At 39.4% G+C, this 25,277-nt stretch overlaps 1 protein-coding gene across 8 annotated transcripts in view; it reads right to left on the bottom strand.

The window, feature by feature from the left end:
- Positions 1-23,631, bottom strand: part of EZH2 (enhancer of zeste 2 polycomb repressive complex 2 subunit) — a 60,121-nt gene extending 36,490 nt beyond the window's left edge. For 5 of the 8 annotated variants that reach the window (XM_033051310.2, XM_033051287.2, XM_033051295.1 and 2 more), the window contains exons 1-3: positions 23,561-23,631; positions 2,532-2,655; positions 1,924-2,052 (exon numbers count right to left, since the gene is read on the bottom strand). In XM_033051310.2, coding sequence (XP_032907201.1) covers positions 1,924-2,052; positions 2,532-2,648 — 246 coding nt within the window. In that variant the 5' untranslated portion in view covers positions 2,649-2,655; positions 23,561-23,631. Of the gene's footprint in view, positions 1-1,923; positions 2,053-2,531; positions 2,656-22,904; positions 22,940-23,560 lie in introns of those variants that run through there. The other 3 variants (XM_033051302.1, XM_033051277.1, XM_033051258.1) reach the window with 2 other exon arrangements.
- Between the last annotated feature and the right edge of the window lie 1,646 nt (positions 23,632-25,277).

Here is a 25,277-nt window from a genome sequence, read left to right as displayed (position 1 = left end):
TGAAATTACTGCAATTGTATATTTAAGAACATTTAAAAGAGAATACCTGGAAGTTCTTACTCCTTACATTTGAACATGCATGTGCACAAATGCACCTCCAAAATTTTAGGAAAAGAAACTGCAAATTTCCTTGCAGATAAAGTACAGTAATTTCACGACTACAAGGCGCAGCGTTAGACTAAAATTTCGGCCCAAACCTGGAAGTGCGCTTTATAGTCCAGTGCGCTTTATATAATGTACAAAGTTGTGAAATTTGCCGACTCCCGGAGGTGCACCTTATAATCCGGTGGGCCTTATAGTTGTGAAATTACTGTATTTTGGTTTGCTTTTTTTAACCTATTCACAGTAAAGTCTTTTCATTCTCATCCTACTGAAAAGAGTTCACTTTTCAGATTATTACAGATAACATATATTCAAACTTGTTAAGTTTGAAGAAGTGCCTAACTTAGAAATAAGGTACAGTAATTTCACGATTATAAGCCGCACTGAGTATAAGCCGCATTTCTGGGTGCCAGCAACTTTTTTATTCTTTGTCCATATATAAGCCGCACGTTACAATACAGACTGTGATAAAAGGTATCCTATCACCATCTGTTGAGGGTGGGGGCAATGATCCTTATCTCAACGGCAGATATTCTGCTAATGGGTCATCCATTGAAACCAGACAGGGCATTGTTCTTTATCTTTTCACATCCCATCCTTCCTCCAGAAAGTCATTTTCTGCTAATGGTCCACTGAGTCTCACTGTGTGACTGATAAAATTACTTCATCCCATTGGAAGTTGCTCCAGCCAGGGGGAAGAGCCCAACATTTCTTACCAGAATAAAAACCAGAGGTTTTGGGACACTAAGGTAGCCCCTTTCTCCACTGGACTCCAGAGGAAAACTGGATTTCTCCACATCACCACTGGACCTCCAGAGGGAAACTGCACCTTCTGCAGGAGCACTGCTTCAACTGAACCACATCTGTCACTGCAGGAGGATGCAGTCACCATTAAATGGGACTGCTACCAACACCCTGCCTGACGGGGTTTCTTGGTAGTATTGTATTTCTATTTTAATTTCCCTAGAAAAGAACTGTTATTCCTAATTCCCATATTTTTGCCTGAGAGCCCCTTGATTTCAAAATTATAATAATTTGGAGGGAGGGGGTTTACATTCTCCATTTCAAAGAGGAGTTCCTGTCTTTCTCAGCAGATACCTGTCCTCCAAACTAAGAAAGCAAGTTTTCATTCTTTGTCCATATATAAGCCGCACTTTTGGTTCGGACCAAAATTTTAGTCAAAATGGTGCTGCTTATAATCGTGAAATTACTGTAAATTAAGATGGGATGAATATAGAAAGCTGGAATGGGCTTAAATCACTGTTGAAGCTACTACGACACAGGACACAATCCTGAGTAACACACTCTAGGACAACCCTGCATGAGCAGGAAAGCTGCACTAGATGATATCCCTTCCAACCTTACCAATTCTGTGGAAACCAGTTAGTTGTTCAAATTATGCCACAGCTATGGAAGTGTTTTTCACAAATATAGCATCCAGTCTGCTTGTGCAACACAAGGATTCATTAAACTAACTCCAACAGGAGCAAGAGTAAACTCCCAGTACCACAGAGACAGAACCATTTGATTAAAGGATGCTGAGGGGTAGATCCAATCATTACCAGAAATAAGTTTCAATTTTGTGTGTCATTAAAACCAGGTAGCCCGCTACATATTTATTGCTTTGCAGAAGTCATATGACCAAAGTACCCAACAAATAAATTCTTTAAGACATTCATACAAAACACATTGAGCTTCCAAGTCATATCATGCAAAAAAAAAAAAAAAAAAAAAAAAAAAGAACAGCCAACTTTCCAGTAATAAAATGAAAATATGCTAACAACTTTGTAAGTGGAATTACCACAACACATGTTAACCAACCTCCCTGGTCCCGCGCAATGAGCTCACAGAAGTCATGATGTGAACAGGCTGTATCCTACGTTGTTTCCATTCTTGATTTAAGATTTCAGTTCTTTCCAGTATCTTCTGACGATTAGAATTAAACATACTCTAAAAATTAACCACAACATTATAAATAAATGAAAGACTCTAAATTCATCTCTTAGCATCTTAAGGCATTCTAACATTTAACCAGACACATTGTAACAAAAAATGTGCTAAAAACTCAAAACATACAAATTTAGTTTAAACGTCACTGAGGTTCAATACAGTTCATCATCCCTTTCTTCAATTCATACTATGTTCTCACATTTAGAGTCACACATTTAGAATGGAACTAAATTCTAAATGGAATTTGGAAGAGTACGCCGCCAAAGAAGTTGCCATATTAGCTCTCCACAACTTCTGATACTTAACATTCTCAACCTAATCACATATAAACGTATACCTGTTTATAAGACCATAGAGTTAAGACAAGTTCTCAGTGGGTTGACATAGTATTCAATTAAATTGTTGTAGTAAATGTTAACTGTAGGACACATACTTCAGAAAATAATCAATACTTGCAATAGAATCAAAAGATAAAGTACCTTTACTTCATCAGCACGTCGGAACCTCTTAAGCTGCCTCAGTCTCATGTATTCTGATTTTACACGTTTTCTCCAACAAATTGGTCCCTTCTCAGATTTCTTCCCAGTTTGACCCATGATTATCCTACAAGGGACAATGTCATGTTTGTATTATGAAATCTGACACCACTGCTTATAGAAGAAGTTAGATAGGAAAGCAACATTCCTTTAATATCTTTCATATCCGATTCCTTTAATTCCTTTCAATCACACACTTGCAATACCATCCCAATCTAACAGAAAAAAAAGGAAAACATATTTAAATGATAGGTACCAGAAAACAGTAATTTTAATTGCAAATTGGTGGACCCTTAACATTTGCACTTCTAATGCCTCTATGTAAAAAGATATCTGATGGATTTAAAGGGGTGAAGAAGAACAAATCAAGATTCCTACTTGAAAGATACACACTGGAATCCTTGCAAGTAGTCTTGGAAATTAACTGCTGGAGAACTATGTTCACTGCAGACAAACCTTTTCCTTCTTGCAGGAAAGGTCCTCTTCGGTAAGACACCAACTCCTACAATAGACTTCAGCAGTTGACCTCAAGTACAAAGAGGTACCCTAAGGAGTACTCAGTCCTCCCACTCAGCCACTCAAGCATGAAAAAATTGTAGAAATTCAGACAATGAATTTTGAAACAGCTGGAATAAGAGACTTTGCTCTTTTCTTAAGTATTCTGTAAGACCACAAACTGCCCCCTGATTCAACTTTATTGATCACTTTCCTAGTGCAAAGTCATTCATTTTTACATTACAGGACTGTTGGCAATGAAATGGTATTTTTAGGCTATCCAAATGACTTGCTAGAATATGCCAATCTGCTCTGTATTTTTCAAAATCAAGGACCGTATGCTACAGCTATGCTGGCAATGACTATTTTGACAGCATCCTGAAACTAAACCACTACATCAAAGACTGGTTTCTTCTCAAGAGCTGCATTGTAAAACCTACAGTATTTCACTGAATAGCTCAAAGTACCATTCACATGTGGACTGAAAGGCTGAAACATCCAGTTGTCCAGGGTTAATACATTCTCAAACAAGCATAATCACTTTGAACAGAAACAATTCCAGTCCTTCTAATTATCAAGGCAGGTCAACATGAACAGAGTTGTCATCTTTGGGCTCAAATCCAATGCCTAGTGCTACCTTCACTGTCCCACGCTATGGTTACCCTAACAGTCATAAGTACAGCTTTATCCAAGTTACTGGAAACTTATTGCTCTATTTTCAGCAGTTCTGTAGAGGTCAGATTTGAGTTCTATCAGACTTTATGGTGATGATGAGACAGAGAAATAACCTCTTTATTTATTTTACATATATATAAGAAACTTAAAACATATTTACAGTGAACAAAAAGTTCATAAGTTACAAAACTCTGAACCCATTTTCATATATTACTTAATATTTAATAATAATATTTTGCAAGAAAAAATGTTGGGGTTTTAGATTTAGTATGAAAAAATAATCTACAAACAAATAGCAGAATTGCCAACCTAAATCATGGGAAAGATCCTTTGAGGAAAAAAGACACAGGATACAAATAACTACATAATGCCCCTGATTAGACTGAGGATGAGGACAGAGAACCACTATGGGGAGATAAATCTAGAGCAAAGCATCAAACACTGTTACCCAAATTCCATGCACAAGACAGCAAGTAAAATCCACCTGTATCTCATTCACTGCAAGCCTTGTGTTTACAAAAGATACAAAATGATACTTTAAAAAATAAACTTAGACCATTCGCATTAGAACACAATCTTTGATTTAAAGTGTACTATGATATTGATTAAACAGCAGCATAAAAGCATTATGAAGTGTAGAAAATACACTGTATCATATACCAAACTAAGCAAAGTAAAAATATTGAAAAACAATCCATTAACTGGAAATAGACATAGAATAAGTACCATTAAATAACAGAATCTCACTTTGCAAGCAGCATAGAACGTCAAAATTGCTTCAGTTATGATTCAGCCAAAAGACATGAAAAAAGCATCAACGAACTCAAAAGATAAATGAAAGCTCAGCTGACAATACTGAAGTAACATAGCCCATAAAACTGAAACACAAATTACATTTACTTCATCTAATACTACCCCAACCACATCCCTTCTTATTCTAGTTTCCTGGATAATAACAAATTACTCCAGCTTAAAAAAAAACTTTAACTGAAATTAAATTGCCAGACAAGCCCTGCTCATCAGAAACAGATCTATACAGAAATCACATCTAACTGGATTAAAAACAACAACAAACAGACAAACCTAACAGAGTTTCCATCTTTCTTTCATACAACTGAAGTACAGCCCCACGAAAATCCCACAAACAAGAATTTAAGAGCTGAGAGAAATACATCCCCATTAAAAAAAATAAAAATCCAATCTATTCAATTTTCCAATTAACCTCATTGTTACCTGTTGTATTAAAATGGTAAAAAAAATAATACTTCATAAGAACATGATTTATAAGAACACACTCATCTTACACTAGTCTCAAGTTGCTATCTGAGGTACAGCACCAACAACTTAATGGTCAAGGCACCAAATAACACATGATAGAAAAGGTAAAAAACCACACTGTTACCTTCGTCAAGTTACAGCAAGAAAAAGTTCTCCTACATAAAGCTGTAAAGTCAATGTGCAACAGTCAGTGAGATATACATCATACATTAAGTCTAATGTGTATAAGCAAATTAGAAACTACATCTTAAATGGCAAGTCCATATTAAGAGCAAAAGCACTTAGTGAAAAGGAAGCATATGCACAGAGAGCATAGAAAAATTATATCTAAGGAAAAAGCAGTGTCCTGGATGCATGTTTGTAAAAAATTTTCAGAGATTGTAGAAGTCTGAGCAGCAGAGCCAAGTGAACTGTGTTTGTATGTTTTTGGGTAGCCTAATGCAACCAAAATAGAATTAGTGTGTTAGTAACACATGTGGTAGGAGACAATTGGGTTTGTGTCCCAAATCTCAGAAGAAAGTACCAAATAAAAATAAACCAAGGCAGTAGGCAGGGTAGGAAGAGCATATTCAGAGAGTTAATTCTCATACTGCACTTGATCTATCATCTTCACATTAGGACTACAAACATCACTGATGATTTATCATGTCAGTTCAAAGGTTGCCCCCTAAAACTTCAAATATAAGAAGCTAGACCTGAGAAATCGGGATAAGTTTCACAGGCAAGGACAGCCAGTGCTGGGGAGCAAAAAACAAGAACTATGAAAGTAGGGTGCTGTACATGATTTCCCATCCCTGAAAGCAAAAGTAATTTGGAGAATTAAAAGACTTCAGGGAAACATCAAAATAAACTCAATCTCTGGGGCAAGTTCAGAGTTGTAGATGCTGTCTCAAGCCTACTAGTGGTCTACTTGCCTACTACCTACTGTGTGTAAGACAAACCTCTCCCAAATCACTTTCTTGTGCACATAAACAGTAGAACAGGTGAAAGTACTCTGAACTGCAACAGACTACACAGTTGCCACTTTGCTAGATAAGACAAAAAACCTGCACATTTTCCTTAAACTACATTGTATAGGAGTCACAGCTAGGACTGCAGAGCAAATAAGCTAGTAAATGTTAAGATCAATTTGTCAGAACTAGTCAACTTTTCATATAAAGTTTCCGAATATTCACTAGGGTAGCCAAACTGGCACAAACTAAATCCCATCTGTCTGAAAATAGTTAAGCCTGTCTTAAGACAGCACAGCTTGAAACAGTTTCCATTTAATAAATAAAACATGATACTGATTATCTTTGCACAATAGTCTGATTCCAGGAGCCCCTAAGGCCTTTTCCCTCTTCTCCATTCCCATTTACCCTTCTGAATCCCACCAGTTGCTTGTATTGTTTTGAAATCTTACTCCTCAGATTTTTTAAATCCTGTTAATTAAAATGGTCCAGAGAAACCATCTAACCGCCAAAATGCCACGTCCTGAGCAGTTCTATCAAAAAAAACCACTACGTAGCAGCCAACTCAGTTATTCATGGGCAGAGTATTGCCTCACCAGAAGAGATACAAAGAAAGCAAGTATAACTCCAAATAGTGATACTGTTTCTATAGAAAGCTCTTCTCCCAAAATGCACTATGACTTCCAGGCAAAACTGCAGCTAATCCGGACAGATCTCACCTGGCATCACAGTAAGGAAGGAAACCTTGCTATAACTCCCTGCACCCTCTTTGCAGAAGAGGGAATGCTGTGGGGACTGTCTCATTCCACACTGGGCAATCACGCCAATGCCATGCCAAAAAAGGAGGTAATTATACTAACAAGAGCACCAGTGTTACTCCAGACCCCCATCAAGTACAAAAACATCAAAATTAACCCCTCTTAAGGAGAACAATAAGGAGGTATTAGGAATGAGACGTACTAAAGCCACTTAAACATCAATTTAAAAGAAAAACCTACAAGAAAATGGAAACAAAGACAGGGATGTTCTTTTCAGTTTCTACTCATATTTGCATAGCTGGAAATGAAAAACAAAAAATGGCAGTGCCCTAAAGCATATACATTTGTTTTTTAAAGAAACCCTGCTGAGCATTTCATAATTCTGTACAAGACCCACATTTTTATAGCAAGCTTTTAAGAAAATTCATGCCTATAAGCTTAAATCAGGCGACCTTTACTTTCAGCAGACAAATTGTGTACAATACATCTAGGATTCACAACGAGACAAAGAAGTGTAGAAAAATTCCATCTCAAATTGCTCCTGTTTTGCCTACAGAACATAGAAATAGGACGTTGTCTTTAAATAAGGCTATTTTTCTTTGATCATTTTGGCAATATCCATCAGTGACAGACAAGCACATAGATAATTCTCTAAATTAGGTAGCCTATTCAAACAGTCATACGGCTGTCAAAAAAGATATTTAAGCTCCTCTGGCTACCATGCCAAATTTTAGGAAAAAAGATAAATAAATGAAAATTTTCAACTGAGAAGCATGGGAGAACAAATGAGGGGGACTGCCCTTTTAAAAGGACACTATTAGTTTGTAATTGTGCTTAATATTACACAGTATTTTAAACTGTAGAAATATTACATTATCTTCCCACTACTCAGGATTTCTATTTAGAGATATGTATGAATCAAAACATATTTTGTACAGTATAGCATAATTTACAAGTTCTTTTTTTTTTTTTGTGAATTAATCTACACTCAATGTTATTCACGTCCTTTAAATATATACTAATATAATACAGTACTTCAGAGCACTCTTAACCACCAGTTTCAGTACAGAGGGTGGGGGACCGTGAGGTTGGAGGAAAATATAAAACCCAGTGGAGAAACTGCATTTGCATTCTGATGCAAACAGAATAATGAAGTAAGTAATCATGGGGGTTTTTGTTGCCTAGAGTAGTGGGGGAGTAATGAAGGCATAAAATAATTCAGATGAGACATAGGCAGGCAGGGGAGAATTACTACTTCTACCTCCCACAAAGCCAAATGCTTTCACACATGCTTTGCAGAAGGTGATGGTCCAAAGGAACATATTCAACTGCAGGACCCTGCTCAATGGATGATACCACAGTGCTGCTGGATCTCCCTTCCAGCTCACCTTCGGGATGCCCAGAGCTCTAACCAGTGCCACCGACTGGAAAGCTCAAATCCTGCACCCATGCTGCCTTCAGGAGCTGTCATTTCAAATACTATACCCTTACTAATTTAGTGTCAATACTACATCATGAACGTACTCACCGAAATAGCTTCCTCAGCAGCAATGGCACCTTACCATAATCCCAACCTACCCAACTATTTTCATCCCAGTACGGTTCATTAACTAGATTCAACTGACCAATGATAAATAAAAAACTCACAATTACAATTGTTTTCGTAAAGTACAGATGAGTTTCACAATCCCATGCCACAGATGTGGCATCCTCTGCACAACTACAAAGCAGGAAGAATTTTGTAGTAAATCAGGCCAACACTAGAGAAAAAACTAGTTTGGGCAGTGAAACCACAAATGGGCACCACTTTCATACACCAGTTTGCTCTGGAGTGGCAGGCATGCTCTTTTGCTGTAAGCCATTATCAGATCCAAATAGCACACAAGTCTTTCAGTCTGAGCTTATGCAATCCTGCTAATGGACAAATTATTATATAATAAACTCTACCTGAAGTCAACATAGAACTCCTTCAAGCATCTACAGGACTTAAAGAGGAAAAAAACAAACTAAAGAAAACCAACCACACCCCACCACACCCTTCTATGTTTTTTCACAAACCAAAAAGAATTTTTATTTGGGCAGCAGAATTGAGGACAACTTTCACATTCAATCCAAAACTGCAGAATTTCAGCAACAGAAGGGATTAACATTTTTCCACAAGCCTGCAAAAAAAATCAGGTCTTGCTAGAAAATGGGGAAAAAACCAAATACCCCTATAAAGAACGCATTTCAAGTATCAAAACTCAATGAGTTAAGCTTAGACCTGAAGTTATTAACTTTACCAAACTACCTCGTAAAGAACTCATATAATCTTTTTGTTACACGATTTTACACAGTACAATACAATAAAATGATTGATGAACTGCAGCTATTTTTCAGACATGTTAAACTAAACTTTACTGCTTAGAAACTCTTCGAAATTTCATTTTAGTAATTTGTATTCATATATTATTAATATTTTGCATCCTAAATGCAAAACAAGACAATATAGTCCATGAACCAATCCTAACCCTTTCCAGAGTAAGCAGTTTCCAGCACTCTTACTAACAAAAACAACTACTTACTACTATCAAGCACCTGAAAAAACAAACAATAAAATACATACATACAGCTAAACTTCAAAGAAACTATCTTGAAAATTAATTACAAATTAATGCTCTAATTTACCAGATCTGTCTCCTACATTTATATCAAACTTCTTTAATAGCACAGAGAGATTGATAGGGGGAAAAAAAGTTCAAACCCCAATATTCTTTTCTTGGATTAAATAAGAAAAATTGTTCAGCTGTGATTTCAGAGCTGCTAAGTCTTTCCACATTAAGTTATGCAAGCTGGTAGGGAGGGGGAGGTGGCGGAAATGATGCAGAACCTCAAAGGGCATTTTACCTGTGCTATTACAGCAAACACACAAAAAGATATGACTAGCAGTTTTATAGTTGGCACTCTGTTTTCTGCATTTTCTCAAGCGAAACAAAACATGGTTTTCTTTCAAATTTATCTATGTAAAATACCATGTTCTCATTTCCTTGGGAAGAAAAATATTCCCAAGGCCACTGCCAACTTGGGTATTTCAGAGCCCAAACCAGACCAACTAACAAAAATCTCTTTCTCTGAAATACAACATAGGAAAGATTAATATAGTTTATTAATAATATTTTACTGTAAAAAACAACTACAGCACATTTAATCTTTTACAGAAATAATCAGAGAAATAGATGGGAACAAACTCTAGTGTGTTTTTACAATTTCATATCCCAGAAATGAGGTATTAAGTTTGTAGTACAGTTCAACCTATTTTTAAACAAGAAATACCTACAAATATTTATATATGCTTTAAATTTATATAATGCTGTTATTCCATATGCTGTTTCATTAAAGGTAGTTTAAATTTCAAGAAATAACTTGCATCAAATGCTACCATCAGTTCAACTACCCCCTTCAAACACTATTTGGTATCAGTTTGACCTGGAAAAGACATCACCTGTCCACTGTATCAGTGGTCACTCATTTCTACTTCTACAGAGCCTTCTCTGCTATGAGGGCTTAAGTGCTTATGATTCTACAATCAAACTAGGTCAGGAGCAAAAAAAAAAAATCTGTCTGAACAGCCCAGAAAATGAACATACTTGGTTTTTAAATACATTTTTTCAACAAAATCCAGTTTGTTCACATGTCAGTTTGTTCAGTAGCCATGGATTTGTTCAATTTGTTCAAGCCATGAATTCTTGAATTCACACAAGGGGCAACATTAAGGCAGAAACAAGAGGCAAAGAACTAAAACTGGAGAGGGCAACAGTTCAGGCTTCAACACAAGTGTTTGTCAAACTATGCCGTCCCTCTGACACTCAGTTTTACTGGTGCAGAAAAATTATTCTTAAAAAACAGAAACAGGAAACATTTATTAAGCCATCCATGCCAGTTATGCCACTCTTAGGGCAAATAAAGGCCAGGAGCTTGCATTTGCCTACGAAGGCTTAACCAGTACCAGGTTCTCTTCAGGAGTATCTAAAAGAAAAGGATCAGTTCATTAACTGATATAAGCAGGTAACTCCAAACATTTCATCTGTTCTTCCTCACTCTGACAGGCATCAGTGATTGTGGATGATGTAGGTTAACAAAACATCCATGATCATCTCTGACAAGATTACATGTTCTGCAAGAATGTTCTTGATCACTCAAGAGATGGAAACTTTTACAGGCTATTATCAAAGGCAAAACTATTAACTTTAACTAATCTGATGGAAGGCAGAGAACCATCAACAGAGTCAGACATACCAATGCCAACCCCAAACTGAGGAGCAATGACTGTGTGTGAAAATTCAGATTACAGTAATTTCACGACTATAAGGCGCACCCTTTTGACTAAAATTTTTCCCCGAACCCAGAAGTGTGCCTTATAGTCCAGTGCACCTTATCTGATGTACAAAGTTGCGACATTTGCCACCCCAGAAGTGTGAGCCGGGAGCCATGGAGGGAGCCAGAAGTGCCGCGGCAGCCGGATGGAGGCCGTGGCACCACCCCTGTCAGGTCCAAGTGGGCCCGGGGGGCCATGGTTGCCGGGTGAAGGCGGTCCAGGGTGCCTATGGCACTGCCCCTCCTGGGTCCAGGCGGTCCTGGGGGCCCATGGCTACGGGGTGAAGGCGGGCCAGGGGGCCCGCAGCACCGCCCCTGCACGGTGGAGGCAGGCCCGGGGGCCAATGGCTGCCGGGTTGAGGCGGGGCCTCGGCCAGCAAGTGCGTGGGGGGAGCTGGGGGCGGAGCCTCACTACAAAAAAAAAAGTGCGCCTTATAGTCCGGCGCACCTTATATGATCTAGAAAGTTGCAAATTTTGCCAACTCCCGGGGGGTGTGCCTTATAGTCCAGCGCCCCTTATGGTCGTGAAATTACTGTATTTCCTCTTTTTGCTCCTCAAGTTAGCAGAAAACCCCTGGCTTGCAAGTAGAATTAAAAACCTGTTCTGCAGCATGGGTAACAATCACATCCAAGACAGTTTAGTGTCACACCAACACAGATTGATGGTGATGGCTACAGGCTTTCCAGGCAATATGGAAGCTCCAAAAGCAGGTCGTCTGCTGCTATAGATAGGCATGCTTTTATTATGAGCAGTCTCATTGCAAGTAAGCTCCTAAATAGTGACAGCTGTTTATTTCCAATTACTACTTGCAACATTAAAATACATTTCAATTAGTAGAGTCCCTTTTACACTACCCTGTTACTACAGTATTGTGGGGTTGTTTATGTACCAACAACCTGAAGATTTTGCCTCCATTGGAACTGCTGTTAAATCCAAGGCCAGTGTACTTTCTCCTTCCTGATATAAACAATGTTACCAGTTTATTAGCAACTACCTAACAGAATTTTGCTTTGAAGAACAACATTTCAATCAAAACTAAGCAGCACATGCACTTACCTGTTTGCTTTTGGAAGCTGATGACAATTAAATCCTAGTATACTTCTTAGTTAGAACTGGGAACGGAAGTAGGATCTTAAAATGGCATTCATTTCCTCTCTTCATTGTCTGTCTACACTACTTCAGCATCTCAGACAGACTCTACATAGCAAATATGGTGAGTTTGCTTGCGCTGATCAGTTACTTCAAATTATCTCTTTTCTGCATGCAAAACAAGCATAGTTTTCTAACCAGACCAAAGCTGTGCATGCCAGCATCATAAATATCCAAACTGGTAAGGAAGAAGAGGAATCATGAAACCAGAATCAAGAGAAAGCAGAAAAAAACCTCTCCTCTTCAATGCAAGCAAACCATTCCAGCATATCATCCACTTGTCTTACGCTAGAACATTTATCTTCCACACTGTGTAAAACATATCATTCACACGGTGTAGTTTTTTGTTCTTTACAGCACTTTGCACAATCAATGCAGTTAATGCATTAACTACTTCTGCAGGAGTAGCTTTCAAGAAGCTGTTTCCTGCTGTCTCTTGATCAACTAAAGATTGCTCAGAAGAGATGCAGTCAATGACAAACAATAGCAGCAAACTTGTCTACATCACTTGCCAGTGCAACACAAATTATAAGCTAGCGTAGGCTCCTTCAATTGCATTCTGCCTGAATATATCCCACATCCCACTACAGCCACTCATTGAGTATTAGCACAAGTTAAAAGCTTCAAGGCATGTTCTATTTATTCTTACAAATATTCTTTTAGATTACCACATGTAAGCTTCCCAAACTCCTGAACACACTCTATTAAGAATGTGTCACACGTCTGTTTCTGGGCCTCATCAAAATTGGGCGAGTCACTCTGAGAGTTTCAACCACTACATAATGGAATTAACTCCCTGAATAGTTTGCTTTCCTACACAAACCAGAGCTAAACGCAGACAATCACAGAATTTGAGCACTGTTCTAGCTCTTCTACTGAAACATGCTTATCTATGCTAAAATGAAAATACAAGAGATGAGAGACAACAGACAAAACCCAGTAAGGGATTTCATTTCAATGTAGGAAGAAAATTAAGAAAATTCTTCCAAGTAAGTGTGGTCCAGCATAGGAATATATAAAACAGAGGTGTCACAATCTCTGCTCTTAAAAATATTTTAAAAGTGGTCTGGAAAACATGACTTTAGTGTTGGCCTAACCCAAGTGGGAGATTAGATCAGATGACTTCTAGATCTAAAACTATACAAGTTAACACATCTCAGCTGGGCCCACCATCTCAAAACAAGGACCACACTATTTCTAAAGCTCATGCCAGGGAGTTTGCCTTTTAAGTTTCAGATAATATTAAAAAATATTAAAACAATCAGCACTAACACTCTTAGAATTTCAATCTGCTACAGACACAATGTGAAAAAACTATCATTAAAGGAACAATAATTTGTGAATTAAAATGCTTCGTAGCTTAATCAGACTAAACTCTTGAGTTTGGTGTGCAATCACTGATTCTTATAATCAGTAGAAACAGTAGTCTTTTTTAATAACTCCAACAACTAGCTAGTTCACACACTCACATATTCCTTCCCACTACTATTCCACGTGTTGGTTCATTTGAAAGATGCCTTGTCTTGTTAACAGTACAGTTGGAACTTTCAGCTCTTTCTCTAAGAAACTGTAATTTAAAAAGACAGATTGGAAAGCTCTTCACTAATTAAGAAAGCAATGTAACTAGAATGCTTAAAATTAACATTATGTTTAAAATAAATAAAAAGACCACATATAAGGGCTGTTATTTTCAAATTAGTTGTCTTCTTATCCTAATGGGGTTCTGCCTCTCTTATACCCCAAACTTTTTGTCTTTGAAGTGTCACTTGTTTCAGACCTTTTACTTTCTGCCATTTAAGTGACTACAGCCTTAGCTTGCACTTGGCACACTTAAGCTCAAAAGGCTGATCTATACCCTGATATATTAAATGGTTGGTTGTCTTCTGGTTTGGGGTTTGTTTTGGTTTTTTTCCACTTTTTATTTTTTAATTATTTTTAAACTTAAACATACTCTAGAAGAAATCACTGAGTCAAGTGGTACACATATTCACAATAAGAAACTACTCTATGATTTGCTTCCCCAAAACTTGAAACATGTGCCATCTCAATTATTTCTTCCCAAACACAATGGATTTTTGGGCCTTGTTACTATCCCACTAGCTCCATAAGTAAGTAGCCCTCAATTCAAACTTCAATATACTCAAGGCTAATGAGATGCTTTCCTGTATCTTTTGAGTAAGAATTTCAGCTAATTTCAAAACAGGCTTATAGAAAAAGAAAATCCCCATTTCATGGCAATTTCACACTTGGTCATGACGTGCTACCTTGATCTATCATATACAAAATGACTACGCAGAGTCTTTTCTCTTACAGTTATGTAAGAGTGGCTATCTCAGTGAACTAAGAGAACAGTTTCATTACATATTTAATCCAATAAAACTACTTATTTGTAGCAGTACTACTATGAAACTAACTTATTAACTATAATGACTATATTTTTATTTGCAAAATTATTTCCCTAACCAAAACTAGTTACCACTGGAGGGTTTATTAAAATATTATAACATAAGCAATAGCTCAAATCTGAGCTAAGCAATGTGTCAGAATTTCTACTAAATGGCTGATTTTTACCCTTCCTGTGATAACAAGACTGATGAACCCTTCTGCATACATATTCCACAGGAACTTCTGATGCAAATGGCAAACATAAACCAAATGTGACATGGTTTACTGTTCACTAAATTAAATATATGTTCTACAACCATTTCATGAAGGACTACAGATGCTCTGGTATTATGAAAAGCTTCAGCATGAACATATATTCTATAAAAAAATACTTAAAAGATTGGGGAAGTCATTAAAAAGAAAATTACTAAGGAGAAACAGCACTTAGGGTTGCAAACACTGATGTGTCAACAGAGAACAGCCCCCCACCCAAGCAATGCTACTGCAGCCAACCACCAATCCAAAGACTCACTGTCACTGCCCTCTGCTCCAGTATGTAACATAATTACATACAGTATTTTACAGCAGCTACAGTCCTGCAGTGGACACCTAGACGTTGCTAGGAAATGCCTGTATCTTAGATATTAGGAATTCTACCCTCCGGTCCAGATTTGGTAGGAACTGGTAGGATCACCTGTTTCCCCTCTGCATATTTAATTCCTGACTTAGGCTTGCCTTGATCACAACACATACTTTCCTTCATCAAGTACTGTTTCCAGTCTGTTTTTAACAGTGAAAGTAATCTCTCCAAACACAGTTCCTCATTACTGCCCGAATATATCAGACAGAAACCGCCAGCTCTGACTTTCAAGCATCACCCCTACTCTATGTTGACATTGTTAAAAAGAAGCCCTTTTACTTGCACCTGGCTATCATTTCCCTCCTGACAGCAGGAGCATTTTTGCAGCCATTGACAGAAGCAAGGAAGGTTCACTGGCTGAAAATATCTTGCTGCTTTTGATTGAAGAAAGTATCCAGTTTTTCCGGCCCCACCTAAACAACACTGACCCACGGCCTTAGGCATTCCAATTTTCAGCTCCTTGTGACAGCACTAAATACCTGCTTCTGCAGATCAGTTTCAGTGCTCAGTTAATACCACTTATTTTCTGAAAGGCTCCCCTCAATTAGTAAGTCAGAGCAGTTCAGTTTTAATGATACACAAGACAGGAGTAAAACATGTCAGCTCCAGGACTCACAGAATTCACATTTTCTTCAGTCATGCTCCTTATCTGATTTTTTTTAATTATAAATATTAGTTTGCCTCCTACAGCATTTTATTTCTTGCTTTCTCCCCTAATATTTCATTCACATACATAATTTAATACCACGTTGCATTAAAATCCTTCTCAGGAGTTTCTACCATTATTATATACTGACCAGGCAGATATTAACAATTCCTATGGACAAGGAAGAAAGGCAGGAAAGAATAAGGAGTCAAGAAGTTCTTGGATATTAAGTAGAAAGAAATGTTGCTTCACTACCTTTTGCTTTCTGGAAAAACATGAAAAATCTTAATTTATCTTCTGCTCCTTTTAAATGAGAATTCTGTATTTTCCTGCATTAGAAAACTAGCAAAGCAAAGCAACTGCCACTATTCAACATCCCTTACTCTATCAGCCAGCATATCAAAAACTTCACAGCTTATGGCTTATAAGTAGCTCTTGATCTTCTAGAAGCATTTCAGAAAATAGTAAAATTTGTGTTCCTTAACATCTAATACAATTTTAAACAATCTGCTTCAGAAATTTAAATAACAATCATTAAGATTTGTTAGTTAAATAACAATCATTAAGATACAAGAACTTATCTGGTCATGACAAAACACCCCAATTACTTTAGAAGTTTTTGTAACTAATTATAGTTTGATTAAATATTAAGTACCTGAGCAAGATCCCACAACAGCACTGTTCTAGAAATCAAGTTTATTTCAGATTTTCTACAGATTTTCAGACAAAGAAGGAAGGCAACAGTTTGATGACTTCTTTATTCCTTATAACACACTGCTTTCAGATTTATTTTGACATCTCATTTTGTGGGAATTCTTCATTTAGAACATTTATTCATCAAGAAACGCTGGTATAGATGCTACTCAGCTTCATTCTCTTTGGTAAAAAAAAAAAGTTACGTGTTTATAAGAAAACAAGATTTCAATAAAAATAATTAGTTTTTCAATACATTTCCTTAAACAAATACAATAGTAGAATACAAAAAATAACACAACGTAATTTTCAGACAGTCCTTAAGAAAAAGATAAATCCGTACTGGAGTGTTCTATCTGCATAAGCAAGCCTGCAAATTTCAAAGTTATTTTTCCCTTAAAAAAAAAAATCTGTGTCCCCACTTCAGGATTTAGAGAAATAGAAACAGATGTGAAATCATTACTGAATACTACGTAAGGAGTAAGAGTAACCCATTTTGAAGAGAAAAACTTCTGAATTCCCTACATTATCACTTTTTCTCAGGACATTTCAACACTTGATACTTTTAGAAAAATACCAGTTTGGAAATAAAAATAAGAAGTTCAAGTACTTGTCCACTTGGGTGGGGGGAGAGGAAAGAGAGAACAGGGAGATCATAACCAAATATTTTATATTAAAGACTGAACCAAATTGGCAGTAACTGAAACTAACATCTCACTTCACTTTGGGCAACATGAGCCAAACACCATACAGCAGGTAATGCAACTATTTCTTTTCACTTGGGTATCTGCATCTATAAACACTTCTAATATTTGCATGGATGAGTAAGAGTATTTGGCTAAAAAAAAAAAAAAAGTAAAACTCCAAGCAGCACCACAGCATCAAAAAGTTTCAAGCCCAAATTTGATCATACTTTTTATAAGTCACAATTAAAACCTTCCCACATTCCTCACAGCAAACCAAGCCTGCCTATCTGTCAGAAGAAAGCAGAGTTTTATGCATAAAACTTGAGATTCACCTTAGAATTGCTCAAATGCATACCTCCAGAACCTCTCTCTTCACACACATTCACAGACACCCAGAGGAGTTAGATGACTCCCACACACATTCCAATTAACCTCTGTTGCCTAACACCTTCATCTCTTAAAAATTTAGCTTTTTGATATCCTGGATAAATCTGGCAGAAAAAGTAACACCTGCTGGGAACATTTAAAACATGTCTCAACAGGCAAAATAATTTATGATGCAAATTGTAAGAGCACAGACTATTCCACCTGAATTTGTTTTGTGGACACACCTTTTGTACTATAGAAACTAAAATAGCCACAGGTTCTTCTGTTCAACCTATACTTGCAAAAGCAACACAAACTCCACACAGGAAAAACCCTGATGCACAACAATTCAGGTTCAATAGCTATTCCATATTCCTTCCTTGTTTAAGCAAATGGCCTAAACTTTGAAAGACTTCCACATATGCAGAATTTACCACAGAGCAGTCTGGCAAATTTGAAGCTGAACTGGCATTTGCCTGAATAATTCCAAACTGAGCTTCAAATTATTAAAGTAATCATAAGAGTTATTTTAAATACTATTATTTTAAATTTCACAAAATAACTGGGTCTAATGTATGGCATCTTTATTCTGTAAGGTATACAGTGATAAATCCACTTGCACATTATATTAGATGTTGCTTAAAAAGGAAAAAAAAACATAGATACTTTTCCAGAAGCTTGGCTTAATAAAGAAAACTAATTAGAAACAGGTTATCTTGGGGGAAAAAAAAAAAAAAGCCAAAACATAAAAACCCAACATGCAACCCCAAAAAACTCTACCACCACTCTGAAAAAGAAAACATCTCCTTTAGAATGTGGAAGAGAACTGCAAATACTAAATAAGGTCTTGGGACCTTATGCATCCCAGTTTCAAAGCAACTATGTATACTGAACACCAGGAATGGTTAAACTATGTTAAAAATTAAGATATGTCAATCTCTTCTTCCAATAATTACTGAATTTAGCTTTGTACTAAACACATTGGCAATACTCATTAGAAACATGGCACAAGCTAGTGAGCATACAACAGGAAGAAGTCATCACAAAGGACAGAATTTACCCTGTCCTGGTAATACATTGAAACACTAAAAAAGAGATTATAATAATGACTTTAATCCGTTTGTTATGGTACAGTTCCATGGGTAAATCAAGTATCTATAGCACATGTCCATACGACTTCTTCTATAATTTTTTATCTTCTTAGTTAAAACAAAATCAGACTACACACCAGAAATATAAAGCTTGCCAGACCCACTCATGCTAAGAAACACAGAAAGGAAACCAGTACACATAAAAAAAATTAAAATTATATATGAGTTATGAGATTTAAGTTTCTGTCCTTTCAAATACTTTGTTTCTTTAAATTGCATCTGATGGCTTTGGGATTTAAACCGAACATGCAGGCTGTGAAAAGAGAATGCATAGCAGGAAAAACTGAGTTAACCATGTAAAAGGTAGAATGGAAAGGAGCCAGATACAACAAAAAACTGACAAGGGAAAAAGACCTGGTTCTAGACCAAAAAACAATTTAAAAATATAAATAAATCATACTCTCCTGTAAAGATTTCTTTTCAGTTCATAGCTACAAGAGTCTAAGATGTGAACTGCAATTTGTACTATTTTGCTTACATAATTACACATACAGTGTTATTCAAGCAGGCACCACATGTATATACAAAAAAAAGAAAATTAATAGCAAATTCTGGAGTATTCTGTAACTGCATATCAAGGAAGTCTTTATTTGCACACAGTATAGCACTAGTTTTACCTCATTTGTTAATGAAAACATATATATCCTAATTAGAAGCTTTGGAAGTACTACATCACATTTTCAAGCAAATGACAACACTGTGCTGATCCATTCACATCATTAGACTATTTTTATCCACAGCATTCAGATCATGCATAGGATCTATCTAAATGTCCAAATGGCCTTCTAACCTTAAGAGTACTACTGATTTTACCACTAGACAGGAAGCAGAGAATGCATTATAAATCATTCTAAGTCAATGACAGTTTTCACAAACAGAGCAGAAGAACAATAAATAAAAAATCCTATGTCCAAGCTTTATCCAGGTAGCCAAAATCTTTCTTAAATAAGAGTGTGATCCACACTCATTTGGGCGCGAGTATTGTTCTTTTATATTTTTTTCTAGTCACAGCAGGGACATTAATAGACATCCTCTTCTCTCCCAATATTTTTGAATTTATACAATTTACAAACCTGTGGTTAAAAATTTCATTATTTATTTTAAAATTCCTTCCTTTTATAGTATTTTTAAGAGAAGCTTAACTTGTCAATATTACATGCAAATACTACCTTCCACTCTTCTTAACAGTTGCCTCTACTCAAGTTGACTATTGTTACTTTACCTCTTAATTCAGAACCCAGTCCACAGTCTGACCCATCTTAATCAAAATCCAGGTGTACAGTCAAACTGCCTACTACTATCACTTACAGAAAGCAGCATGTTTTAGAAAACTTCCCTGTTTCTTGTTTGGAGCTCAATAGAACTGTCCCTCAATAAATTTTATTTTTAGTTTCACCTCATCCATAAATAGACCTACACAGCATCATCCCAAAGTCTAACTGATCTCTGTGAGAACAGATAGGATACCTACTTCATAATTTTGTACATTGTTTTCCTTTTAATCTTCAGTTCAACAAAACCCTTGGGCATGTACTCAGAGCTAGAAAAACAAACTTGAGCATTTGACTAACTTGCAACAAGTGTTGTCATCATCCCGCTGTGAAGCACTCCTCTCCCGCACACAGTTCATACAAGATTTTGCTGGTTTGGGTACATTTTCTACAAGATTTTAGTCTGCTTTACTGTTCTCCTCGCAGACATAGCTACTTTAACTAAAATTATTCCTTAAAGTGTCAGTGCAGGAGTAAGTTATCCGTTTAAAGATTCACCTAGTCACTCCAGAACAGTTGCACAAGTCATACACTTAGGCGTTTAATGTGTAGATACATTTATAGATAGATACATTTACAGATGCTGTCTTCAATCAGACACCACTTCAACGAGCCCAGCACAGCTCTCCATGGACCTTGCTGACAGAAGGAACAGGTTAGAAGCATCTTCAACATTAAAATGAACCTCTTGTTACTGTCTACAGCTTCTGTTAACAGTGATCTTGTTTGTTAATGTGTTACGCAAATGCCTCCATCAAATCATTAAGAATTATATTTACAGTATGCAGCCCATTTCTTTCACTCTTTAAAAAATCTGTTAAAGTGAATTTTGCTTGGATAAGTAATACTGCCAAAATTACTTTATCAACTCAGTGAACTTTCTTGCTTTGCAAAGGCCAGGTTCTGCTCCTGAGATTTTCAGCATCCCTTCTGGGGAAAATGTTATTCCCCCTAAAGCTTCACAGATACTTTCCCTCAAGTCAGCCAAGATCCATCTGTAAGTACTACAGTAGTAGAACTACAGAACTTCCAGATTATAGCCAACACTAAAGTTTTTCCACAGCACTTTAGCTCAAACACAATGTAAAGCAGACATTTATTAAATGTGCTTTCTATCAGTATTGCAGCCATTTTTAAAAATAACTCTCACTCTTCAATCACATGAATATAGAACCATCATCTAAAATTGTTCTTCGGTTTTAACATTACAGTTGTGAACTTATTAAAACACATCCATGATCTACACAGCTAAGGAAGCTGAATTGTCTTATGAATGGTGACAGCACACTTCTTTTGACTAATTACAAGAGGAATTTTAGAGCACACCAACTTTCCTGAGAGTACTGTTGGCCTGCACTGGATTCCAGATGTAGCTTATTCTGACATAAGCTGCTTTACAGAAAGGGGCTTGCACTCTCTCTATATCTAGTACAGTTCATGCATTCAATAATGCACCACAAAAATTCCCTTCTCCCTAAGCCAAAGTTTCTTTGCAGGTAAGAAGTAGTGCAGGAATGTTCACTTTTCACCTATGAAGGTTGCAATGTTACAGAACAAACAAAAAAACAGTTTGAAAGCATGTCTTCAAATAAATCACCATATTTCAGCTTGTTGGCAATTTTAGCAAGAAAGGAAAAAAAACACAGCAGGGGGCAAAAAAGCTGAGCTTGAATTTCACATCTCTGGCCTAAGTTTACTTTAGCTCATTTTAAACTGAGCAGTGACATTTTATGACTTTTTGAAGGTGCAGATTTCCAGTGTCTGCCACTTCTCAAGGTTAAATTACTTTTTTAAAAAAATCTATGAAAGAACCCAAAAGTTTTTCCTGATTTTTCTCCTAATTTAAAGTTTTGAATCCTTCCAAAGTAACAGATGAAAATAGCAGTCGACATTTCATGGAACATTATACTGTCACAGATTTCTCCACAGGTTAACTTTGTTACTTTAATTTCTCATGGAGGCAGAGGAAAGAGAAAAAATTTTTCCTTTTTTTCTTTGTTCTCCCTTGTAAAGGAAACTCCAGAACAAGAAATGTGATGTTTTTCATTCAGTACTTCGTGACGTACTAGCTCTAAAAAACAACCAACACATCACAGAAAAATTTTGAGTCGCATCTCCTAAAATACTGGAGTTTTCTGAAAAAACGTGCTTTCTGAAAGACTTTGTAGCTTTCAAATATTCACATTTTAATAATCACTAGTGAGACTAGTTATAGTAACACTATGTAATAGTCACCCTTTTGCAGACGCTTTATTGTTACCACAAATAAACATTTCCTGGACTCTCAATTTTATATAGAAACTGGGGACAAGTAAAGAATGACCTTTAAATTTTTATAAACTGTATAAAGAATCTGAATATCCCAACTCCTGGAAAAAATATTAACCTATCTATGAGAAAAATCTCCACTTAGATGTGAATATTACACTAAACATGCCGGTAAAAACTTCTCACTGAAATCTGTATTAGTAAGAACCAAATTCACAATAGTTGAAACTAGATTTGCTAGACTTAAGCAAAGACAAACCTATCCTGCTAGAATTAAATTACCTTCTACAATCCCTTAAATGCTTCTGATCTGAGAGAACAAAAAACTGAACTTCCAGCTTGAAAAAAACCCCCAACTTTTTTCTTGCTCCAATAAAATTAGTGTGGTACTTTGTAAGTTAGAAGTATATCGAGAATTGCACAAATTTGGTATACCATTCCTGCCGCACATCTGTGCACGCAATGCTTTTCTTTCATGTATGAATAAACGTTTTGGTATCACCACGAAGACCAAGTAATGTTAAATACATGTGCATGATGCCACAACACACCGATTTCTTTATCCAGCCGCACATTTGTTGCTCACGGACGGCACAGGCCAGTACTCTCCTTTGCACCTCCCCAGACACCAGCTTTAAAGAGTCTTCCGTAACGACGTGCTTGGCGATAAAAAAACCCCAAAACTCCAGAATTTTTAGCTATTTATGAACTTTCTTGAGGCGCTCTGGAAGATCGGGATCACACGGTGTTCTGCACGATTAGGAAGTTCGCCGGAGCGGCCGCCAGACCGAGTTCCCCTGGCCCCTCCTGAGCTCCCTCCCTGAGTCTGGAGGGCCCCAAAGCCGGGGCGCGAGCCCCTAGCCCAGCCCCGCCGTCCCAAGGGTGAGGGCGGGTGGCCCGGGGCGCGCTCAGCCTCTCCGCCCGGCTCGCCCCGGCTTCCGGGAGACCGGGCGGACCTGTCCCAGCCTCCCGGGAGGAGAGGGACGAGCTGTGTGCCGCGCTGCCCACGGCAGGCACACGGATTTCCCCCTGCCCGGCGTGCGCCGGGCTCTCACACATACACCTCCCTCTGCCCACGCCGGAGCCGCCGCGTGCCGCCGGCTGGAGCGGAGAGGAGGGGAAGGGAATCGCCGGGTCTGCCCCCGTTTCTCCCTCTCGCCACCCGCCCACCGCCCCCCGCCCTTCGGAGGAGTGACGGCCAGCTCACCCCTGGCCCGGGTCTGCGCCTCGCCGGGCGAGGATCGGAGCCACCGGCCGGGCTGGACGGAGCCAACTTAGACAAAGGGCACTCCAGACTCCATGTCTCCCCCCTCCAGCTGTCACCGGCTGGGAGCGCGCGTGTCTGCCCGCCGGCGACCCGGGGGAAGGGGACTCGGGGGGCGGCAGTTCCTCGGGAGCCGCCGTCGCCGTCGCCACCGCCCCTATCGCCCCGTACCTCCCTTCCTCCCTGCCGCCCCCTCCCCTCCCCCATGACAAAGGACCCGGGTATAAATAGCCGCTCCCGGCGCCGCGGCCGCCTCAAGCCCGCGAGGTGTCGCTCGCTCGCTCGCCCGCTCACTCACCCGCCCCCCCGCCGCCCCGACTCCGCGCCGCCGCCGCTCCCGCCGGTGCCGCCGCCAGCTCCGCTCGGCGCTCCCGCTCTGCCTCCCTCCGCCTCCGGCTGCCGGATTCACCCTCCCGGACCGAGCGCCAAACACGCCGGCCCAATCGCCATCGCGCTCATTGGCGAGCGCCGAGCGCCGCCCGCATTGGCCGGACGGACGCGGCCGGGGCCCCGCCGGGCCAATCGGTCGCGGTGGGGGGCGGGTCGAGGGGCGTGGCCTCGCTCCCCACGTGCGGGGGGGCAAGGAGGGGTGGGGAGAACTCTTTGTTCTCGCACTGCCCGCGCGGGGGGCTTGGGGGCTCGCGCGCCCCCCGCTCCCACTGCCCCCCGCCTCCTGCGCGCCCGCCAACCTCCGCGCCGCGCGGCGGGGCCGGGCCCGGGGCTGCGCCGCGCCGGGGAGGCTTGAAACTCTCCGGCCGCCTCACGTGGAGAAGCGGGGAGAGGGAGGGAAAATGGGAGGGATGCAGGCGAGAGAGGGGCCGCACTCCCGCTCCCCGCTCGGCGCCGCTGCCGAGTTTGAATTGGCCCGAGAGCGGGAGAGGCGTAACGGCCGTAACGGTCCCGGGGGCGGGAATGCCCGGAGCGGGCTCTCCGTCTTCGCCACTGCTCCGCCTGTTGCTCCCCCGGCGCGGGAGCTTCAGGCGCTTGAGGTCATTCCAGCCTTTCTCCATCTTCAGCAGGGAAAAATAAAATTGTCAAGATAAGTTTTCCTGGAGGGTACTTAGCCCTTCCCTTGTGACCGCATCCCTTTCCGCGTCGAGTGCTACTTCTGAAATGCACTGAAGCGGTCGCCGTATCCTTGCTTCCACAAGTCCCGGTCATCCTTCTTCACCAAATGTCTCTTCCTCTCTTCCTTGTGACCTCAGAGCATCTTCGGGGGCAGAAATGAGCAGCGGCCACTGTAAGGGGGTCCTGACTGGTAAGAGTCTCTTGCGGAGGAAATAAATCACAAACGCGCTATCATTGCCAAATCATGCCCGTGGGCTTGTGTGTCAGATCTGCGAGCGTGGCTTACAGATCTGACATGTAGGGAAAACGAGGATGTATCAGCCTTGGAGGCTGGGAACAGCCCACGCCCGCGGGGCAGCCCCGCCGCTCCCCGGCGGATGTCTCGGCCGACTGAGTCATTTTGCAGCGCTGCTGCCTCGTGTCCGCGTGGTTGACCTTTGCTAGCCCAAACTTTACCGCCACCAGCCATCCCTTTGTGCATCGTACCGGCGGCTTCATCTCCCTCGCTGCTCCGCATCCAGCGCAGTTTCCCCCCTTGTGGAGGGATGGCATAAATCGCAGCAGAAAAGTGCTAGCTCCCTATCAGGCTCGC

Source organism: Catharus ustulatus, chromosome 1 (assembly GCF_009819885.2).
Source record: "Catharus ustulatus isolate bCatUst1 chromosome 1, bCatUst1.pri.v2, whole genome shotgun sequence".
NCBI classification, from domain to species: Eukaryota; Metazoa; Chordata; class Aves; order Passeriformes; family Turdidae; genus Catharus; species Catharus ustulatus.
Note: the sequence above shows the minus strand (reverse complement) of the source record. Positions and strands in the feature narration are given on the sequence as shown.